Source organism: Cupressus sempervirens, chromosome 1 (assembly GCF_028749045.1).
Source record: "Cupressus sempervirens isolate cs-2001-9-10 chromosome 1, ASM2874904v1, whole genome shotgun sequence".
NCBI classification, from domain to species: domain Eukaryota; kingdom Viridiplantae; phylum Streptophyta; class Pinopsida; order Cupressales; family Cupressaceae; genus Cupressus; species Cupressus sempervirens.
In genome coordinates, this window is record NC_143118.1 from 171,375,481 (window position 1) to 171,400,084 (window position 24,604).

At 38.6% G+C, this 24,604-nt stretch overlaps 1 protein-coding gene across 1 annotated transcript in view; it reads right to left on the minus strand.

The window, feature by feature from the left end:
- The window catches only part of LOC149576685 (putative folate-biopterin transporter 6), a 71,801-nt gene that overhangs the window by 12,224 nt on the left and 34,973 nt on the right, over nucleotides 1-24,604 (minus strand). Inside the window, exons 3-5 of the mRNA XM_089819142.1 lie at nucleotides 24,116-24,320; nucleotides 15,856-16,131; nucleotides 15,413-15,604 (exon numbers count right to left, since the gene is read on the minus strand). Coding sequence (XP_089675268.1) covers nucleotides 15,413-15,604; nucleotides 15,856-16,131; nucleotides 24,116-24,320 — 673 coding nt within the window. The remainder of the gene's footprint in view (nucleotides 1-15,412; nucleotides 15,605-15,855; nucleotides 16,132-24,115; nucleotides 24,321-24,604) is intronic.

A 24,604-nucleotide genomic window follows, 5' to 3' on the forward strand; every position in this document is an offset into this window, starting at 1 on the left:
ATCTCCACTTTCTTACCATCGGGGCCAGGGATGCCGAAAACCCTAGTGAAATCCCTAGGTTTAAACGACACCATCATCTGATGCTTTTTGTACATGAATGTGCTTGTTCTGCTCTGCCAACTATATGTCTTTATCATGGTGCGTAATACTGATTCGAACAACCAGATGGAGAAAACTGGAAGCTGAATTGCCCAATGCACCTGTGCCCGTATCAGAATCTGTTTAATCTAATCTGCCTCCGGAGTCTCCTGCCACCATCTCCGGCATTCGCCACCATTAAGACCCTTGAACTGAACGGTGAGATAAGTGAGTTCCTCCCTGACCTTCTGCTTCTTACTACTAGAACCCGACGGTTCTACCACTCGAATCCCCGATGCCAAAACCCTTGCATTTTTTTCCATATTTGCCGCCAACTAATTCTTCCACTGCTTTCGTTTGCCTGCTGATTCCATGCAACAATGGCTTCCTCTTTCTTATATAAGTCTTCCTCCGTCCGTTACAAAGAGAAATCTCACCCCATGGAAGAGGCAAAAGAATATGTTGTAATCAAGCACCCCTTTCCCGCGGGAGAATTTTTGAATCCGACCTCGGCAAATGAGAAACTCAAGCAAGTCTTCTGGCAGTGAAAACAATCAAACAATCTATTCTTTTGAACTTTCTCCCTTGAAATTGACAGTGAAAGCAAGATCCACTGTAGGGGAATTAGGTCTGAAACTGAAGGAACTGACCAATGCTGTGCCTGACACCATGCGGGTGCTTGTTCCCCAAAGCAAACACTCTAGTGCGGTATCTCTTGTTCCCTTCTCAGATAATCATGGAAATGTGCGTCTTGCAGATGAGGCACCCCGCAATATATTCAATCAATTACAAAGCTTCTTCTGAATTAAAAACCTGTTCAACAACTTTCCCAGCCACCGCGATTTTGAAGGCAATCTTTAAATTGATGAAATCTTCAATGGCAAGAGTCGCTCAATGGCTCAAATAGTAGCTCTTATCCTGCTCCATCAATCCTTGCCGAAGCCAATCACCACTGTTGAACCAACCAAATGCCCACCTGTTATACGAAATGTTGCTTTGTATCTCGCGGACATAATTGCAGAATATTTTATCTTCTTCTAACCCCAGTTAAGAAAGCCATAAAGATTGCAGAAAATAGAGCTCAAGAACTAAAATGCCGAGCGAGCGCCAGATCTTCAAGCTTTCTGGGCCTCGTCATCTACTTGTTGAACCAGAGGTTTACTTTCGGATCGGTTTATAATTGGAACAAAAAAACGCCGCAGGAATACTGTTTTACACCCACAGGTGACTCCTTTACATGCGGAAAACTTTTCATTGTGTTGTTCCTCATCAATCATTGGATAGGATGATTTTATCGCTGGGTTGCTTGCAGATCCGGCCAAAGAAGGTCAGGCCTATGCCTCAGCTTGAGTTGGATGGAGATACCATTGGAGGTTATTGCTACTGCGTGTGTGAAGACAGTTTCACATCCACGGAGCCTGTTTTATGCGGAGAAAGGAAGCTTTTGCGGGCACTGTTACGTTTAAAAAGAATCTCCGCATGAGTACACAGCGGAAAGAGAACCCCGTAGACAACCTGCCGCGGACAGGTGCTCGCGGAGCACCTCCCACGGACAAGTTTCTGTGGAGCATTTTCCACAGAGGCACTTCTTTTTTCTTTTTTTTTTGGTTTTTGTTTTTTTTTTAATAAAATACGGAGCACCTCCCACAGACAAGTTTCTGTGGAGCACCTTAAGTTGTTGTTGAAGCCTCGCTGTCATCCAATGACGAAGGAATCCTCTGGGCATTTGGCGACGGCGACGACGGCATCTTTCGAGCTCGGTATATTTTTAATTTGGATTCGTTAACCGCCTAAGGCACCTCTTGCCCGTCCAATGTCAATAGTTTAATTGCTCCATTATCGTCGACTTCTTGAATCTGGTATGGTCCGACCCACCTAAACTTAAACTTCCCCAGCTTGATTTCATTCCGACCGTCATATTTCAACACTGTCCCGGCTGGAACCTACTACATTTCAGATGCTTATCATGCCAGACCTTGCGTCTGTTCTGTGTTACCTCTGTCGCCCACTGCGCCAACAATCGCTTCTCCTCCAGCTTATTCAAACTATTTAGTCGCTCCCGTAAGCTTTCCATGTCATCCAGCTTGTTTTCTAGTGCTATTCGCAGGCTCGAAATCATGAATTCCGCTGGTACTACCGCTTCCTGTCCAAACATTAATTGGAATGGTGTGTGCCCTGTCATCACCTTGTACGCTGTGCAGTAAGCCCAAAGGGCGGCAGGTAAGTTTTCCTCCCAATCTGCACCTTCAACCGCGCAAGATTTGTAGATGATTGATACCAAGATTTTATTGGTAGCCTCGGCCTGTCCGTTTGCTCTCTAGTACGGACTTGACAATAAATGATAAATCTTGAACTGGGTGGTGAGCAGTCGAATGACACGATTAACAAAATGTCCTCCCCTATCACTTGTTAATTGCAACAGAATTCCATACCTGGTAATGATTTGTTCATAAATAAACTTCATGGTGCTACCTGTCGAGTTATCTGGTAATGCCCGTGCCTCCGCCCACTTAGTCAGGTACTCTGTTGTGACAATGATGTACCGGCACCGTCAAGTTTTGCTTACCCGCAAGGGTCCAATGAAATCTAATCCCCATCGCTCAAAAAGTTCTTGCGCATGGGAGGGGTTAAGGGGCATGAAATCTCTCTTCAGCGGCTTCTCGGCCCATTGGCAAGTGTCACATCCGACTACCCATTCCCGCGCGGCGTCATACACCATCGGCCACTAGAGGCTTGCGAGAAATATCTTCCGCGCAATGGTATCCGATCCCATGTGTCCGCCCGCAGGACCCTCATGTGCTTCTTTTAACACCTACAGTACCTCTTCTTCTAACACACACCGCCGAAGGATATGATCCAACCCCATTTTATACAATAATCCGTTGATCAATTGAAAGGTACAGCTCTTGATTATCAACTTGCACCTTTCACTTGGTGGCATCCCAGTGGGAAACTGTCCTGTTGACAGGTACTTGCTGATACTTCTATACCATTCCAGTAGTACCCCAATCTGAAACAACTGCGTGTCAGGAAAGTCATCATTCACACCTCCGCTAGTTCCCCTGTTTTGATCTGTGACAGGTAGTCGACATTGACATGTTTCTTTCCCGGCCAGACAATAATTTTGAAAGTAAATTCCTGCAACAGGAGTAGCCATCTGCTGATCCTCCCTTGGATAACAGGTTTATTAATCATGCACAATAGGGCCTAGTGACCAACATAGAACACAAACAGCGTAGCGAGCAAATAATGATGGAATTTTTGCACAGCATAGACTATTCCCAACGCTTCTCGTTCAGTCGTGTTGTAGTTCTGCTCGGCCTTTGATAATAACCGATTGGCAAAGTATATCGGGTGATCCAGTCCGTGGTTACCTATCTGTGCCAGGGTCGCTCCGACCGCATAGTTGGAGGCATCCACATGAACATGAAATTCTTTATTCCAATCTGGGTATGCCAAGATGGTGTCATAGCCAGTTGTACTTTCAACCCTTCAAATGCCTCGTCCTGCTCTTTGTCCCATCTAAATGATTCTTCCTTGCAGGTTAACCTATCTAGCGGGTAGGACACTTTGGCAAAAATTTTAATAAATCTCCTGAAATAACCTATATGCCTGAGAAAAGACTTTACCTCCGTCACATTAGTGGATGGCTGCATTTCGAGAACGACTCACTTTGTCCGGGTCAGTCTTCAATCCTTCCTTACAGACAATGTGTTCGAGTAGTCTTCCCTGCGGAACCATGAATCTACACTTCTTGGGATTCAACGCTAGCCGCGCCCTACGACATCTCTCCATGCATTCACCAAGTGCTGCCAGGTGTTTGTCCTGCGCACTGAACACTGACCAGTCGTCCAGGAACGCTTTGAAGTTTCCCACGAACATCTTGTCGAAGATATGCAGTATAATTCGCTGGAAGGTGCAACCCAAATGGCATCCGATTGTACGCATAGACCCCATCTTCAACGGAAAACATTGTCTTCAATTTGTCCTCTGCTATAGAGATCTAATTGTATCCGGAGAACCTGTCCATAAAGAAGTAAATTTCATGTTCGGTGACCTCCAAAATGCTGTCTATGAATGGAATCGGGAAAGGATCCTTGATTGTGACTACATTCAGGCATCTGAAATCGATGCATATCTGGATCTGAGTAGTATCCTTCTTCAGTGAAATGACTATCGGTGATACCCATTCGCTGGTCTGCACCTTGAATATAATGCCAACTTCCAACATTTGGTTGATTTCCTTTGTAACTCGTGCCGCATAGTTCTTGTTCATCCTGTAGGGTCGCTTCTGTACAAGTAGTGCTCCTTCCATCAGCGAGATGTGATGCACACACAATTCCGGCAGTACTCCCTTGAGGTCCTTGTATGTCCATGCAAACACATCCTTGTATTCCAAAAATATCTTGAATGCCGCAGCTTTGAGTACTGGATCCCAGTTATCTCCAACTAGTATGTTCTTCGGCTCTACCTCGTCCCCCAAATTCATTTTCTGCAGCGTAGCTTCATTATACTTGATTGTCTCCCCCTCACTGAATGCATGGGCAGGTGTAACATCCAATGGTGCCTCCCCCTCCTTTACTTCAGTAAACTCCTTTGGATATTCGTTCGCTTTCAGACCTTCCTCAATCGACAGAACATTGCAGCTGTGAAATAATTCATAGTCCTCCATTTGCCAGTGGTAGAGACTGTTGACCGAATCCAAGTCATCATCCGTTGATCCCTTGTCCAATTGCAGGACTCCCTCCTGATCCGATTCCATCCGTTGTCTGCTTTCATCCTCCTCTTCCTTAGATTCTAATGAGAGGGCCTCTTCCCCTACCATTTGGGTATGCAAATCAATGACAAATCGGCGGCCTTTACTTTCCAGTGATAAAGTGTTCTTCTTCCAGTCGTGTCGAGCTCTCGCTTCGATAAGCCACCCGCGGCCCAGAATGGCATCGTATCCTTTTCTCTTCAATGGAATCACCACAAAATCTAGCAAGAACGACTGAGTGCCAATTGTTACCGGTTGTGCATGAGAATACCCAGCGGTTTAATGCCATGTTGATCGGCTGTCAACAACTGAAATCTTGGAGGCCACAATGTCGGCTGTCCAAGCTTCCTCCAAGTTTCTTTCGGCAATACATTTACGCTGGACCCTCCGTCAACTATTGTGTCTGTGAGAACATGTTCGAGGATCCCCATCTCGACGACTGCAGGGTGCCGTTCGGATGTCAGCGCCACCAACATTTGATCTTCTCCGCCTACAGCAATCTCCTTTTCCTTCCCTCGACTTGGTTCTCCCGATGACATGGGAACTGGCTTAATATTTGAGAGAGCAGATCGGAGTTGAGGCATGGTGAGAAGCAAATCATTTATCTTTATCGGTACCTCCGTCTAAAAAATTTGTCATACTATCTTTTGTTCCGCGGAATTCCTCGCTGAACTGCTAGTGGTGTCCTGAGGTGTTGCCGCTTGGGATACTTTTTCAACCTCCACCCGTGCTTCCGCAAATTTCCTCTTTTCTTCGGCGGGGTCCGAGTATTCTTTTGCTTGTTTCCACCTAATTGCCAGAACTTCTTCCTCATCCGTCCCGACAGTGATCAAGTTAACTCCGAATTTTGGACACTTGGAGTCGTCATGATCGCCGGGTCCACACCATTGGCACAATAGTTGAGGTGTATTCGCCGTTGGACACTCCCACGCAAAATGCCCCCACAAGTTACATGCACGGCACTGAACAATCGGCCGTCCATTTGCATCATACTGAATTCGGCTTCTGCTCGTATTGTTATTGTTATTGTTTGCATTGTTATTGTTGTTTTGTCTACGTCTATTATTCCTGTATCCGTTGGATGTGGCACCTGCACTATTGGTATTCCAGTTACTGCCCGACGGGGAAGCCTCCTATGTAAGAAGCACCTGCGGAGATCCTCGTCTTCATGTTAAAGGGGCACTCCTTTGTCAAATGGCCCATGATTTGACAAATGTCGTAGAATTGATTCTTTGGACAGGATCCTTTAGTATGACCGTCGGTCTTGCACTCCGTGCACCACAGCTCACTGCTTTTTGGCTCCTTCTGCATGTTTTTAAACTCCATCATGCGGATCATGTCCTTTTGTAGGGCGCGGACCTTCTTGCTACTGCCTTCATCGTTGCTGCTATCTTCGCCAGAAGGCTCGTCATCATCGAAATCAAATGAACTAGTCTTCTTCTTCTTCTTTGTCTTGTGCTCACTTTCGAGATTCAATGCTCTATTATAGGCTTCCGTGTATGACGACGGCCGCACAATTTTCATTTTCTTCTGCAAGTTTGGGCGTAGGCCTTCCACGAACCACCTTTTCTGAAGTCCATCCGCTGGCTTGTTTTCCATTTTGTTTATCAAATCTTTCAATTTCCTGGCGTAAACGCGGACAGTTTCGTTCTTGCCTTGCTTGGTATTAAAGATCTCTGCTACAATTTCATTATTGTCTCACAACAGTTGAAATTTGGCCAGCAACTCCTTTTTAATGTTATTCCAATTGTCCAGTTTCTGCGGATCTGTACTAGTAAACCAGTCAATTGCTACTCCCCTTAGGATGGCCGAAAATTGTCTCATCCAGTTGTCCTCATCAGTTATGCCATTTGCCCTCCAGATCGTTTCACATGTTTTGCAGTGTCAAATGGGATCGGCCGTACCATCCCCATCAAACTTCGGCAGTTTCTCTTTTGGTCCCACCATCACGATTGGTTTCTGTAAACAAGCATTGCTCGGTCCTGCAACACTGGCGCTCTTCACTCCCACACCGGCGGACTGATCTCCCACACCAGCGGATTGCACTCCCACACCGGCGGACTGTTTTCCCACACCGTCAGACTCAACAACTGCAAACCTTGGTGAAGAAGGGTGTTTTGAAGTTGTCCCTTGCGGAAGTATTTCCCGAACAAAGAGTTCACTCCACACTCTTGCTCCGTCGGCACTCCGAGCCGTGCGAGTCGATGCTCTTCCGTCTGGATTCTCTTCCCTCGACGAACACAAATTCAAAAACTCCTCTCGTGCTTCTTCCACCAATTCCACCCACTGCCAAGTTTCCTCCAACAAGTCTTCCGTGCTCCAGTTTCCGTCGGCAATCTTCTGGAATTTCCTTCGACGTTCGGCTTGCTGTGCCAAAATTAAATTTTCTTGCTCAGTACGGATTCCATCTTTTCCCTTGACTTTATTTCGATCCTTGTTAGGTTGATTTGGCATTAATCTTCATTCCTCCCACCTTCCAAGTTCATAAGGCAACGACGCCAAATGTTTACCATACGGGTAAAATAAATGAATGCATACAGACAATGGAAATATGAACACGAACAGCAGAACTCCTTAGATTATTCGCATATCCAGAACATTACATTATGCTTCATAAGATGAACGATGATTTACAATGATCCCAGACGGGATATTAATACTATCCGCCGAACCTTCCCGAAGGAGTTCGTCAACCACAAACATTATGTCCGCTACAAACTATTTACCCGTCGACTACAAAATCTTTACCGACGACGTCGGCTACAGAATACAAAAACACCGACAACAATCAAGTCGGCTAACATCAACAATGCTAGAGGAGCAAACTTAATTGTATTTGTGTGTTCTTTATCCACATTCTTACCTCTTATGTATATAGCACCCAAGAGGCATGTCCTTAGAAAGGACATGACTTTTTCCAAGTCGGCCCTATGTATAAACTAATAATAATATTGTCAAGATTGGCATCTCCCAGAATTCATAATTAGTTAGTAATTATACTAACTATAACTATGCAAACAAAACACTATTAAATGCTCCCAAGGAAGGCGTAGATTAGGTTGATCATATTAAGTCTTTAAGAGGCAAATCCACTTAAGGATATTCATGCTTTACTAGATCTGTACAATCTATAGTTTAGATCAGTATGATATCAGAGTTATATAGAATTAACACTCCCTCTTAACTTGATAATCATACTGAGAGATAACATATCTAGCACCATCAATTAAGATGAATAAGCAAAGATTGATACTCTAAATCTATCTGAATCTTTTAAGCATGTGGTATCATTGAACACATGATACTGCGTCATATTACTATACCTATGATATGACTTATCATTTATACTCATGATAACAGTATTGCATGGAATGCAATATATAGGATAAAATCCGGAGAGTGATTAAATTCTTCCTTTATCCAAGTTGTGACTCATAGGTATTGGTAGGACTATATCACAATATGATCCTAAGTTAAGATCTACCTGTACGTAGGATAAAATCCGGATAATGATTAAATTCTTCCTTTATCCAAGTTGTGACTCATAGGCATAGAAATGTCTACATCACAATGTGATCTTGAACTCCTCTAGATCTGACAGTAGTTCTTTACTATTCAGTACATTATCTTAGAGATCGTCATCTCTCATGATATCTTTTATACAAGAGTTCATTATCTCAGAGATCGTCACCTCTTAGATAATGAATACAAATGGTGAAGCCCATAACAATCAATAGCCTAACAATAATAATTTTAATACAAAATTATTTTATTAATAATTAAATAATACAAATGTATTATAATTCAACCATACCAAATCTTCTTCTGAAGTGATCTATCTTCATGAGAGAGAGAGAGGTTTGGTAAGAATATCTGTTGTTTGATTTGCAATGCAAATGTATCCTAACTGGACAGTTTTCCTATCTACCATATCTCTTACATGATGGTAAGGAATTTCAATATGCTTGGACCTGGCATGAAAAATTGGATTCACAGAAAGCTTGATGGAACTCTGATTATCATAGTGAATAATAGTGGGATTCATGGGTTGACCAAATAATCCCACAACTTTCTAAGCCAAACTGCTTCCCGAGAGGCCATTGATGGTGCAATGTATTCAACTTCTGTGGAACTCTGTGCTACTGATGCCTGCTTTTTGCATATCCATGGTATCATTGCTGAGCCTAAACTGAACCAACATCCAGAAGTGCTTTTCCTATCAGTAACACTTCCAGCCCAATCTGAGTTTGTGAACCCATGTAAGTCCAAGTCAACTTTCTCATACTTGAGCCCAAGGTTAAGAGTGTCTTGTAAGTATCTCATAATGTGTTTGACTGTAACAAGGTGAATCTCCTTTGGCTCACACATAAACTGACTAAGGCATTAACAACATAGCAAATATCAGGTCTTGTATTTACCAAGTACATAAGAGACCCAATCATTTGTCCATAAAAAGTAGAATCTATGGAAGGTGATTTTGTTGTTGCTTCCTTAAGTTTGTAGATTAGTCTCCATTGGAGAAGACATAGGTCTGTAGTTTCACATTCCAAATCTCTTCAAGATGTTTAATGTATACTTTCCTTGATTAAGTATGATGCTGTCAGAGTTTTGCCATACTTCCAATCCTAGGAAGTAATGAAGGAGTCATAAATCTTTCATATCAAATTCTTTGATTAGATCTTTCTTGCATTGATCTATAAGATGATCATCACCTGTTATTTGTAAATCATCAACATAAAGTATCAAAATTATCAAATTGGTGAGATATGCATTGATTCTTTCATAGCATGCTCTAGGAGCTTGTTTAAGCCCATAGAGAGCTTTCTTGAGTCTACAAACAAAGATTTTAGGATTATGAGTTTCTAATCCTTTAGGTTGTTCCAAATATACCTCTTCTGTAATCTTTCCATTCAGAAATGTCGTTTTCACATCCATCTGATGTACTTTCCATCCCTTCGATGTTGAAATAGCTAGGACTGCTCTTATAGAGGTGTATCTAGCAACTAGAACAAAAGTTTCTTCATAATCAATTCCCTCCTTCTGAGAGAATCCTCTGGCTATGAATCTAGCTTTATATTTTTCAATGCTGGATTTTAAATATCCACTTAGAAGAAACAATATATTTTCCTTTAGGCCTTGGAACAATGTCCCAAACATCGTTCTTAATAATGGATTGGTATTCTTCCGTCATAACATCCTTCCAAGTTGTATGTTTAATAGCATCTGAAATATTGGTTGGTTCTAATTTAGATAAATCACTCATGTTTGCTGCATGGCTAGAAAATCTTTTGGGTCTTTTGCTTTCTCTGAAGGTTCCAGATGGTGCAACAAAGTCTCGTGCTTCCTCTACAGTCTTAATAGCCCAAAGTGGTCTTTTCTTAGGAGTTTGAGTTTCCTCAAGATTAAGATTTTGAGTTTCACCTTCAATTTCTTCAATGTTCTCCCTCTAAAACTTAGATTCATGATTTTCTTCAAAACTAGGTATATGTTTAGGATCTTCAGAACTTAGGGCTCTTTTGAATGCTAAATCTTCTTCAAATATTACATCCCTACTAAGTTCAACATTTTTCTAATCAAGTATGTAAACTCTATATGCTTTAGATGTTTCACTATACCCGACAAAAATACCTTTCCTCTCGGAGGGTTCTAACTATTAGGAATAAGGTGTCTCAACCTTGGATAATTCCTATTCTTATTATTTGTTTTGTAAATGTATTTTTTGCAAATAATGTAATTAAGTGTGAGTGTACATGTCTAGTTGGCATGTTGATGTATCACTCCACTTGCATGTGTTGGCATCTTGAATAGTGTATAAGGAGATCATGACTGAAACGGTTATGACGGATTCCTATGACGCGTAAGAGCTTTGGAAGATATGATAATGGGTGAAGAGGTGAAGACATGTAGCAATTGATCATTGAGTACTGTACACTTGAGTCTCCATCTAGCACACGGGGTTTGGCACATTGCCCCGAAAATCTTTTTGGGTTCCTACTTTTCCGGAGAATGGTAAAACCCTAATACGTTTCTTCTCTGGAAGTTGCCCTATAATGGAAAGCCCATGATATAGGAAACTTTAGGGTTGCAGATAGGAGAGTAAAAGTGTATTGTTCGTAGTGTTTTGTTGCAACTGAATTTGTCTTCCATGTATTGAAAGAGCCTGCATTGCAAGTGTGTTGTAACCTTTGTGTTGAAGATAATACATTGTGTAGATTTTGGAGGGGTGGGGTTGTTTTACCGAAAGGTTTTTCCCCACCGACATATCTTTGTGATTGTGTTTTCTTTCTCTGTCTATTTTATGTATTCATCGTTGACTGCAATGTTGTTGTTTACATAATATAAAATCTGAAATTGTAAGGATTTAAATAGAATTTGCACAGTACTTTCCTTAAGGGATTAGTGTAGGAAGTTGTTTCCGCACCTAAGTTTCCTTACACTAACTTAGTTCTCTTTTCTTTTGGAACATGTATGTATACTGGGCACCCAGATATCCTAAGATGACTTATATTTGGTTTAACCTTAGAAAAGACTTCTTCAGGAGTTTTATCTCTAAGGTGGAGGTGAGGACTTCTGTTTTGAATATAGACACTAGACAGCAGTACATGAGGCTTATGCCCAAAGATAATATTCTAAATTTTGATCAAATATTATAGCTCTTGTTGCTTCTATAATTGTTCTATTCTTCCTTTCTGCTACCTCATTTTGCCTCTTAATTCTTGCTTCTTTACAAAAATCTTTAAACAAATCTAAAGTTTATTCCCCTCCATTATCAGTCCTAAAAGTTTTAATTTTGTGTCTTGATAGGTTTTTAGTTAAGGATTTGAATTCTTTAAATCTCTTAAGGATTTTTTCTGATATTTTACATTTTAAGAAATAAATCCATGTTTTCCTAGAGAAATCACCTATAAAAAGTATAAGTACCAAAATCCTCCAAGAGAAAGAACAAACATAGGTGCACATAAATCTAAATGGACTAATTCTAAAACATTGTTAGTTTTTCTAGTGCTATCTTGAAATGGACTTTTGGCATTCTTACCTAGAGCGCATCCTTTGCATATGCTCGAATGCTCTTTATTCAATTTAGGTAAACCAATAACCATCTTTTCCATAGTTGATAAGGCTTTGAAGTTTAGACGTTCTGACCTTCTATGTCACATTTTGTTTATATCAGCAGCTTCATGAATTAAGGCTTGAATAGGTTCTATATTTAACTCATACAAGTATCCCTTTCTTTGACCAATCAACTTTGATATCTTAAATGAAGAGTTCTTACACCAGGTCATTATTTTACCATCCATGAGTGCAACCTTATGTCCATCATCTTCAAGTGTTGTAACAAAAATTATATTCCTCTTGATTCCTCGTACGTAGAGTATTCTTTTGAGATGAAGAAAAATACCCGACTTCAGTTTCAAGGTGCAGTTCCCAATTCCTTTGACAGAATGAGTGAAATTTTCACCTATGGTAACTTCATCATTAACTTCTTCCGATATTGAGTCTAGTACTTCTTTGTATCTTGTAATGTGTTGAGATGATTAATTACCCATGCTTTGCTTGATACTTCATTTGATAGTGCTAAATACAATACACGTTTCTCAAGATCATAGTTTTCCCCTTTCCTAGTAATGTTTGTACAGTTTACTTGTTACTTTGTATTCTCAAGGCAGTTAAATTTATGGTGTCCAAATTTTTCACATATGAAGCATTCTATTTTGGATAAATCTCTTTTAGGTTTGTCATTTCTTCGATTACCCTGCTTCTTCTTGAAGTGCTTCTTCTTACCTTTATAGGAATTTGTGTTGAGTACATGAAGTTCTTCGTCTTCAATTTTTAATTTCCCTTGTTTCTTGAGTTGCCTTGATTCTTCTTGAAGGCAATCTCCTTTAAGTCTATTTAAGCCTGGGAGTTTGTCTCTAGCACTTACTCCTTGTGAGAATGTTTCTCATGAATCTGGTAACCCATCTATAGCCATAAGTGATAGCTCTTTATCTTCAATTATGGTCCCTATACTTGCAAGTTTATCTCTTACACTAGCCACCCTTAGGAAGTATGAGTTCATAGATTCTCCTTTCCTTATCTTTATATGATTAAGTTGTCTTTTTAGTGCAAGGGTTCTAGTTGCATTGTTAACCTCATATGCATTTAATAACGCACTCATCATGTTAAATGTTGTTTGATGTTTCATTAGCATAGGTACTATTTCATTTTTAACTCCATCTAATATGATTTGCATGGCTTTCCTATTTCTTTTAATCCAAATAGTTTTATGAGGATCAGCATCAGGTTGCTTGGATTCCTTATCAACAAACTATATTATGTCATTGTCTTCAAGAATCATCATAATTCTGACTTTCCAAGAAATGAAATGTTCTTTTCCATCAGTCCTATCTTTGGGTCTAATTGCGCTAGCCATTGAAGGTAGAAGGATGTTGCTAGATATTTAAATCTGATTGTCAATTTGCAAAGCCTAGGTTCGACTACTAGAGCTCTAATATCATGTAAGTTTTCTGCAAATTCTAAACAACCAAAATTGATATAAAGCCTTTAATCTTGCTGAAGATGGTCTTTAAATATACCAAACCTGTTTATTAAGTGTTGCTTGGAGTATGATGATTATTCTGAAAATATTTTTATCCCTACTATAAATCACATGAGCCAGCAATGCTAGAGGAGTAGACTTAATTGTATGTGTGTCATTTATCCACATTCTTACCTCTTATGTCTATAGCACCCAAGAGGCATGTCCTTAGAAAGGACATGACTCTTTCCAGGTCGGCCCTATGTATAAACTAATAATAATATTGCCAAGATCGGCATCTCCCAGAATTCATAATTAGTTAGTAATTAGTAATTATACTAACTATAACTATGCAAACAGAACACTATTAAATGCTCCCAAGGAAGGCGTAGATTAGGTTAATCATATTAGGTCTTTAAGAGGCAAATCCACTTAAGGATATTCATGCTTTACTAGATCTGTACGATCTGCAGTTCAGATCAGTATGATGTCAGAGTTATATAGAATTAACACATGATGTCTTTCTAACTTCTCAATTGGTAGATAAAGTGTTTTGATTTCAGTGGAAATTTGAAAATGTAATGGTGTTTAATGAAATTCCATGGCTCATACTTTTTGGTAGTTTCCAGATTGTAAGCTGTCATGTAAAGTTAGCCCAAGCATCCAGCCCCCTTTTTTCCGGATGCTTGACTTCTATCATCAAATGTCCATTGTTCACAATGATGGTGTTCATTGTGATATGGAAATTCTTTGCACAAACCTTAGAAGATTGCACCAAACCTTGTGGAGTTGTTGATCTTGGTGAAGCAAAGCTTGGTTATTGGAGATTTGCCCACAGAACACCATTCACTGATATCATTGCCCTTTGGAGTAGATTTAGATCTTTCCAAGTTCTAGCCCTTTCACTTTTAATTTCAATTCATTTTAGTTGTGAAGAAGCAACATGAGACTACAATATCAAATTAGGGAGTTCCAGCTAGCAGAAGTGAAGACCGATTCAAGCATAAAGCCCCTTGGATTACTAGCACATAACGACGACCATTAACCTTGGACTCAATTGTATCATCTTTTGCAATCTTAGCAAACACATGTTTTTTCTCAAGAGACATAAGATACGTTGATATTTTATTCTGTGTTGGTATGGCCATAAAACACCCAAGGTTTTTGATGTAATTTTCAGTCATTGTCGCCACCTCATAATTGGCAGTCAACATTCTCTGAGGTAATTACCACTGAGTGTCATAGGATTCTTTATATTGTGTGACTATTTTGCAGATAGTTTCTAGGGTCTTCAGCAACATTTTATGACATAGTTTCAGTCATCCATTGGAAAAATAACAGTAGATTTATGTAGGTACTTCTCTATATTTATTGCCAATTTTCAAGCACCTAACACTGGATTTGCACAGCAGTTTTGTGATAGTCATAAAAGGATTTTTATGGTAGACTTCCATACACTCTGGTTTTAGAATATTCTAGGTTGCAGGTTTCAGCAATGTTTGATTTAAACAGGTGAAAGAAATTCATATTCCAGTCACCAAGAATGATCTAAAGGTTTTGGGACTTCTTCAAAGGTAATGCCGTAGTTAGAAAAGAGCCAAATGTCATATTTTTTAAGTTTGTGCTATTTATAGTCCATGGTAGCCATGGCTATGATATCTTCTTGCAGTTAAATAGGCCTGACTAGGAAATAGAGTTGAATTATATATTCAAATTCTTGAGACTTGAACTGCATCTGTTGTAAAAAGCTAGAGGTCGTGTCCTTCAGTTCTAGGGTTTTTGTTTTATTTTTGGTACAAGACCTTCCCCTTATAATTTGGAGAAAAGTTTTTATCATATGCACTATTCTATTTTATGTCGTACTGAAATAAGTTTAAAACTTTAAAATTCTATCAAAGCATTTTGAGATAAGTGTCATGTTATTCCTGAATATTATTTGGCAAATTCCATGTCTTATCGATTTTACACTTATTCACTCGAGTTAATGAATTATTTTAGCATGCAATTTCTTATAGAAGATTTTATAGAAATTAAACAAATAAATCAAAGAATAAAGTTACCTGAGACCAAAGAAACATTTTTCTGAAAGTTTGACAGCGGAACCAATGGTTGTACCCAACTATGCCAATAAACATAGCCAAATAACCAACTGAATTTACAAACCCCATAAATTCTTCACTGAAGCCAGGACCTGCCTCAGGGTCTGTAAGCCAGAAAAACATGGCCTCTGAAATATCTGGGCAGAAGGATCCCTGCAAAATAAGCATTTAAAAATAGAGAGTATTCACACCTATATATGTTTTTGGAAAACATCATAAAATGGAAATATGGAAAGGCAAACTCATAAACATGATACTGCCTGGTACGGCTAGAAAAAGAGCCAATGTTTTTCTCAAGTTTAATTCTGTAGCCGAAACTTAGAGAGACTTCTTTCACAAGATGTAAAATGAACAAACCATGATCCAAATATCTAGAACGTTTTACTTAAGGTTTAAAAATAAACCTGTGAAATGTATATGTAGAGTGCAGGTCTCCAAAGGGCGGGATCTCGCAAAGTTTTCCCAAAAAGACGGAGGGTGTGCATCAATGCCCCAAATTGAAATCTAAGCCCCATCTTGGGTGAATGACTTTCTGGAAGAGCCAATGCAGAGACAATGAGCATGAGGGGTGCAATTGAAACTAACAGATAAGAACCTTGTGGTCCCAACTCATGCACTGCTGCTCCTGAAACTCCACATCCAAACAACCCACCAACTGCCATGCTTCCCCAAGATAAGCTCTGCATAATACCATAATAGACAGGAAATAAGATTTAAACCAACATTTCACCTTTGGCGCACTCATAGAGTGCATGTTTTATTTCATCCACAGCTCCAGATCATCTTTTTTATTGACTAGCTGGTCTTTCATTTCAATATTTTAATCAGTACCGTTAAAGCTTTTCCGAAACCCTTGTGAAATAAACATTTCTATTATTTAGTCAACCCCATTAGACGATAGATCAAGTTGGTCGCCAGCAATACAGCTACTAATAGTTTTTTATTTTTATCACATAAAATTGAGAATCTTTTGGTATGTATTGATGATTTTCTAATTAAGGAAAGCTAGTAATTGTAAGTGGTAAGGAATGAAATTTTCATCACATTTCAATCGTTTGAATGAATGAAAGTTATTCCACACAGACAAATACACAAATAACAGAAAGAGTCCAAATACAAAGAGCTGGAGTTCTTCCAGAAAAACTATTGGGTTTATATAAAAACTCACTCATCACCCTTGAGCACTACCACAGATTTATAAACTTGGAACAATCAGCTTACCCGTCCTTGCTAGTTATAGTTCAACTGTCAACAATCAGAGGAAAACAAAGTAGAGCAACATGATTCAATCCACTTGCACTTTTCTAGTCATGTACTTGCACTTTTCTAGTCAAATGAGACTTAAACCAATACAGAACTGTCCGGGGTCAATGCAGTCCTTAACAATGTTAAAGAGTCAATGGTTGATAGATGGTCAAATTAATCTACAGGACATTCCACAATGCTATTGTATCTGTTGGCACCAGCTACAGGATCTGACATCTGGCATTGCATTCCCTTGCATGCTACCATGGTCACTTTTCCTCCCAAGCATGCACCATTTCATGCGGATGCAACTCTGATCACTCCGAATATGCCCATCTCCAGTTGCTCTTGCAGTACTGACAGTGGAGCAACATCACAGCTTAGAGAGTGTGTTCAATGCTTACACCATGTCGATCCCTAATGTCACACTGTCATCCATGGCGTTGATGGATACTTTGTCAACGCAATTTGAGCAATTCATGGCAGAAATCACACATAGCAACTCATCCAGTGGCAATCATTTCCAAGGCCCCAACAATTGTAACTATAGTTGCACAAACTGATCCGGTATCCACTTTGGTTATCATTGCTGCTATGGACTCCTCTTCCTTCAGTCTTCCTCCTTGGCTCACTGCAATTACTCAAAAGAGGAAGAAGGAAGAACTTCCACCCAAGCAACATGATTTTAACGTGGTTACAAAGGCCAAAGGTCCTAAGACCAAGAATGACAAAGTGGTGTCAGTGGGTGCTGACAACACCAAATATGCAGGGGGTGGTTGAGTCTCTCATTGAAAAGTCGGTAGGGAAAATGCAAACTGGTGATTACAAGTTCACCACAATTCAACTTGGTAAACAATCTCGCTTGGCTTGTCAACAAGATACACATGATGCTCTCAACTTCCTCACTCAAAAGAATGGAAGTTGTGGGAAAGGAAGAACAGGCTTAAAGAGGAGAATGCTAGACTGCAGGACATCATTGAGAAGATGAAGGTCTCTTCTCTGAAAGTTGAGTCTTCAGAGCATGTAGTGTGGATTGTAAGGAAAGCTAGGGTTGATAAACAATTGCTGTGATCATCTGGTTTCCCAAGAGGTGGATGTGATCATGGATAGTTTGAGGATAATGAGACAGAGGAGAGATATTTCAGCCAGGTTGAAGGAGCTTCTTGCTTCATTTCATCAACAATTTAAATCTCTTGAGGTGGACCCAAACATGTGGAAGACCATGAACAAAGTTGACTTAGATGTTTTGTGTGATTATGGTATTTTTTCTTGAGCGGAGATGTACTAAAATACCTTGCATCTAATGAGCAACAGGGAACAGGTGTTGCAAAGACTAGTGGTTGAAGGTGAAGTAGCAATACAACGTTTACAAGACCAAGAAAACATGATCAGCAATGGTTTTCAGCAGCTGACGTGCAATTATCACTGAAAGTGGAAAACACATCGATGAGGGAGTTCTCATAACAGAATTTGAGGATGTAATTTGCCTATAGCTTGGGGCAGAAAACTTTGATTTTGAGAGATTAATACTCTCACAAGCTATAGGTTTTCACTTTTTGATCTACAAAACAAGATAAAAGAATGTAGCGGTGTTACTTCAGAAAATGCAAACATTATCGGTAAGTTATCAGTTGTTGCACAAAGCACAAGAGAACCAAATGCAACAGTTCTACAAGAAGCATTGCAAATTCAGAGAGTTCATGGACACATTGTAAAGATCTTTCTAAGTGCCCTGGGCACTTCTTTCTTATAATTTTTAGAAGTATAAGTAATTGCATGTAGAAGCAAGGTACTCTGTAAATACAGGAAACATGCACCTGTATACACGCTTCATGTAATCAAGTTGCAACAACATTAGGCATGCAACCTAGAATAAGTCAAAGTTAGTTAGGAGTTTGTTAGTTGAATAAGTCAAGGTGGTTGAGGGTTTCCCCTTTTTTCTTCACTTTTCTCTCTCTTCTTTTCCTATATAAAGGAGAAAGCTCATTGTAAATAATCATCTTTTGTTCTATGCAAGAGGACTATGCTGAAGTGCTCGTAGCTTGAAAACTTTGTGTTTCTAGATACCAAAATTTAAGAATGAATAAAAAAGCAAGTGTTCTCAAACTTTGTGTTGTGAAGCTTGAAGTTGGTCTTTGCATTTATAAGTTGCATTGATCAGTTTATCTTTTATTCAGTTTATAGTTTATCTATGTGAAGCATTTGAGCCTTCAATTTGGTTTCTCGAAGACTTTGAGCTTCTGGAAACATGATTGTTATAATTTAATACTAGTTGTAAATACTTGGAAATAATGACTTTGTGCTTTAATTTCAAGTATATTATTTTACTTGGATAGTTGGCAATAGACTATACATCTTGTTATCTTTTCACTTTTCTCATCAAAATGGATTTTTGATCAAAAGAGACTTTGGGTTCTTATTGTCAATCAACCAAATATAATTATAACTGCTATCTTAGGAGTTGTTCTTACGTCAACTACTGAGGCCACCAGTACTACCATAGTAGTAGGTACCTTTTGATAAATTGCAAGTAATTGTTTTTATCATACAACTATTCCCGTAAAAAGAGGAGTTAATTCAGAGAACCATCCATTTGTTAATCTGTGTTAGGTTTCTGTTGTAGCCACCTACAATAAGAAGGGAGCCTCCCCAATTGCTGAAAGGAGAGATTTATCTCACTACACTATTTTCAAAGTTACACTTTTGTAAGTTGTGATCTTAGCGACTTAAAAAAAATTTAGCCAACAGTCACGCCACCCAGTCCATTAAGCATGACAAAACCAATGAACAATTTCCATTCAAAGTGGTAAGCTGCGGTCGAAAGTCCTGCAGCCAGCACACTCTAAATTGGTGGCAGAAATAAAACAAGTCACAAGTGTTTATAAGGCAGAAAATAATGTAGAAGCAGTGCCAAAAATAACACCCATATACCTGGTTATGGGCAGCATCAGTGACCCCATTTACAGCACCTAAACATAACAAGGTAGCAGCAAACAAAATGCACAGAGGTTGCAAGAAACATAAAAGAAACACAAAGCCATTACAATACTCAGGGGCAGCCAAAAGACAGATTCATAATTGTTCAAAATATGTGAAAAGCCAGCTAAAACTCAGCAACTATACACATGCCCAAACAACACTCCACAAAAGAAAATGACCCACTGAAAGATGTAGTAAAAAGAAGAAAGGGATTATGATTCAAATTGCAGATCAAACACACACGACTAGAATAAGAATGACTAAAACTCCAAATAAATTATGAGCTATGTAAAACAGAAACAGACAAAACCAAAATACGTGGTTCATTACATTCGATTTATTAATTACAAACAACCAGAAAAAACCATTTTATCCTGAACAGCAGAAAACAACTAAACACATTATCGTGGACAGCAGAAAAATACCACATTATAATGGACACAGAAAAGTACCTGTATTATGGCAGATAAATGGTGAAAAACGACATAAATATGGTGAAAAAAAGCTTGCTGCACCTGCTCTCTGAAAAACAGCCCTGCTACAAATCCTCTCTGCAACACAACTCTACAAAAACCCACAAGAAGAATGGCATGCACAGCATCTTAAATAGAAAATTCCCGATTTTTTTTGGCTTGGTTTAGATTTTTTGTTTCGCACCATTTATTGTGACCCGATTTATTGGAGGTAAAAGTTGTTGAGCGGACTGAAATCAAATCGAGAGACAAGATATTCAGTGCTCAACTAAGGACATGCTCATCTGTGAGACAAGCAGATTTTAAAAGCCCAAATAAGAATGGAAAGAAAGGGTTTGTCTGTTTTGCACCATAGGGTGGTAAAAACAAAGGAACATTTCATCTTTGAATGACCAAGGTACAAGGTGCGGTAAGCCAGATATGAGTAAACATTGAAAGTATGCCCCATGGTAGATTTATTTAAGGATAACGGATTGAAAGCTTTGGTAGAACTGCTAACAAAATCAACAAGAGAAGCAACCTTAAAAAAGGACACCACATGTCCCATGAACTTTTGAGTAGCTGTAGTGGCTGGTCCATATAGTTGCACAGTGACCCCTCTCTGACTCTTGGGGATGCACCTCAAATACCAATACATATCTCCAACACCAGAGACCTTGCTGAAGATCTTGTCGGAGACGTCTCCAATTCCAGGAGACTTTCAATCATGGCCTCTTGAAGACTCCCGCTACCTCCCAAGTCCCAAACCAAAGGTGCCAACTCCCACATAAATAAAACACAAATCCCTAAAAATTAAAAGTTAAATGCACTGGGAAGTTGGAAAATAAACACAACACAGAAGGGGAAAAAAACAGGAGCCAACATAGGGCAAGAGTCAACATGAGCTACCAAGACCACCATTATTTGCCATTTAGCTATTTGCAGCTCGATGCAAAACTAAAAATATATTCATTTTTCTATAATCTTCTTGTTCTTTTAATTCCTTTATGTAGACTTTGTGGTACACAATGGGGTGAATTATATTAGATCCTTAAGAGTAGGGAATTTTCCTATGATGTACATTTTCTTTCTTCATTCTTGTGAGTATGTCTAGACTCTATATTCACATTGTCATATATAATCACATAGAATAGCACAAGGACTCGCAGTGTTGAAAGATTCAACCTACTAGTTTTGGCTATTGCCTTCAATTTTCTTATACACTTTGTCTATATTCATATTAAGTTTTACCAATATACACCTATTTTCAGATTTTCTAGGAATTAATAACAGATATTTTTGGAAGTTTCCATTTCCAAGTAACCTCCTATCTCCTATTTTGGGTAATAATCATACCAGCACCGGTACCTATCTTCAGATTCTCCAAGTACCCCTATCTCAGTGCAACCTTGTTGGTGCAATTAATGGTCCAAAAGACCATTCTGGAACTCAAGAACATGGTTAAGTTTTTTAAAAATTGGATTTTTCTACACAAAAGTTAAAAGTGTCCTCTATGTCTATCCATGCACTCTTAATAGAAACCTAACAAAATATGTATACAATTTCTATTGCCTCTCATGTGGATGTACTTTTTGAATACTGCACAATTATTCTCTTTTTTAATGTTGGTGAAAAATTATTAACCTCCCATGCAAATTTATTGTTGAGTAAAATGCAACTAGAGGGTAAATGCTAATTGGGTTAGTGCTCTTGCATTTACATTTAAGCTTATTTCCTTGAGAAATCTTTCATCTACACTTTAAACTATCAACTTAAGTTTTGGTATCCCTGAAATTTGCTTGCAAAAACTATTTACTAGTGTATGGGACTAAGTCTCTCCATTTTTGAGGGAGGTTCCTTTTAATTAAAACCAATGCAAAATTTACAAGGGCTGACATATGCAAGAGTACTTAAAAGCTACTAAATTAATCTTCAAGACCATGCAATTTTACCATGAAAATAACATTATTTAGAGATAGAAACCCGATTTTCCCATCTAGTGCCTATACTAAATGTTCAATTCCACTAAGAATAATGCCCAAATAGAGATAAGACTTGTTTCACCAACCAACACACATCTAGCCTTGTTGATATAAACCAAATAATCTATAAGGCTAGGTTTCAGAATTTTGACCTCTCTAATGTATAAAAACCTTAAAGATGTCAGCAATATATATTTTTTTTAAAGTTTGCAAACTTGGAGGGAAGCTCTCAATAGCCACTCTCTTTTAAAACATCTAGATGATCTAAAAAATTACAATGAAGGTGATTGGTTATGCACCACATATAAGAACATAGGGTGAAGCAAATTATTTCATGAGCACCGATAGACAACCTGAGTGAAGTGTGTAGACCAAGATTAAAGCATAAAACCTGCCAAAAAGTGAAATGATTGGCTGAAGTAATAGTGATATATAAAGTTGACTAGAGACAATGAAATGCAAAATTGAATGTGAAGGATAGAGTTGGAAGCATACAATTGCATAGATAGTTTACAATTGGATGTAAGAGTGTATGGTTTGTTCAAAGCTTAAGTGTCAGGTTTTCTTGAAGCTTCAATTACATATTGGTGACACCAACCCTATTTTTGTTTGCATATGGTTCAAATACCAAGAATCCTCAGCAGCTAGTTTATGATAAACAAAGTGAGGGAGAAAAGGAATGATTCAAAGTTGGGAACGAAGGTGAGAATAGAGCAATTCTTTGGCATAGGTAAATTTGTTAAAGGTTTCGGACTCTACTTCTTGTAGCTGAATATTCATTGGGCTGGTATCATAGGCTGGTAGCACATAGGATGTAGGAATCTTTAACAATTATTATAATTTGTCTTTTTTCCCAATTCTTTTTAGCTCTTCCTCATTTGTGTGCTATCATCATGTAGTTGTTAGCCAGCTATTCATTTAACCCACTTATGGTTTGCACCACTATATCTATACACTTGCAGCTCTCCTGGTTAGCCTTCTCAAATTAGGTAATATTTCCTTTCAAATGCTAAATCATCACGAACACAATGTGATATGCATTCTTGTGCGACTATATATTGGCATCCTGTTGCTATTGCACAACAACACAAACACCAGGGATGATTCTCCCAAGAGTAAATTGTTATTCATAAGATAGGTGGCAATATGAAACCTAGACTATCTTCAATCTTCTCTAAGGCATTGGTGCAATAGATGTTTGCATTTCACTAATCCAGACTAAGGCCAAACCAGAAATACAAATCCAAGCAGAAATCAAGATTTACAAAAGACCACCAAGGAGTGCAAAAGAAAGAGAAGATAGACTATTCCAATCCTCAAAGAATGAACATATTTTCACTAGGACTATGAAGCATGTATCCAGTTACTGGAGACTTTGGAAAAGAGTGTGTGAAATCCTTGGAAGTTTGTTAATTGCATCTATGTATACATTTCATTGGATAACAAATGGCTTTGTAACTCTTTTAAAAACATGCAAACAACTGCATTTTCCATGTACAACTGCATTTGCCAGGTGTCATTACTCACACTTTGTTTAAAGCTTCGAGAGATTGAATTTTCAACTCATTCCAAACAGAAGGCAAGGTCACATGTTAATGGAAAGGGCACACATGACATACTCAACACAAGTTTTATTGCATGGGAAGGAACTGTTATGTTATTATTTTATTTAACCACACACAAAAAGTGGACTTTTTATTTCATAGAAAAAAGTAAAACACATAACAAGGAATTAAAAACTTTCACAGGTATATCATTGTTACAAGAACGATGAAGGATCCAATAATACTTACCAAAGTAACATTTCTTATCAAATAGAAATAAAATAGAAATTGTTTCCATCCATGAGGCTGAAGACAGCCTACAACGCAACTGACCCATTCATTTTAGCATTCTGCATTGCTGATCATAGAGCATAGACGTCTCTAGAACAGATCACTCATATTCTAAAAATTTAACTCCAAGAGAAAAATATAAAGAAAATATTTACAAAAGAAAAGCAATACTTGTAAATCGCTTGCAAATTTGGGAATGGTTTTACTTTGCTGTGCCACTGTAGCATCTGTCACAACATCTGGGAATGCTGTACTTATAGCCACCCCAGCCATCAACAAGGTTGTCATCCAAGGTACTAGCTCAAAGAATGAAAGTGTCCAAAGACATAGGCAACCAATGATACCACATATAGCTAAATATGGCCACCTTCGATAACTGAGAAATCAGAGAAAATGAAATAAGAGTCCTTGAAACTTTATCTCTTAACAATGTCAAGCAAAGGATGAAACTAGTCTAATGCTTACAAACTCATTTCCAAGATCAGAGAGATGAACAACATAACAAAACACCTTTTCATTGTTAAGAAAAAAAAAATTTACATAATTTAATTTATTTTGATTGAACATGGCAGTAAGAGCTCATTTAGCATTTTCCAATTGCACTTAAATTCAATGTGACCAATATATATTAAAATAATTGAACAGAGTCAAAAGAAAGTG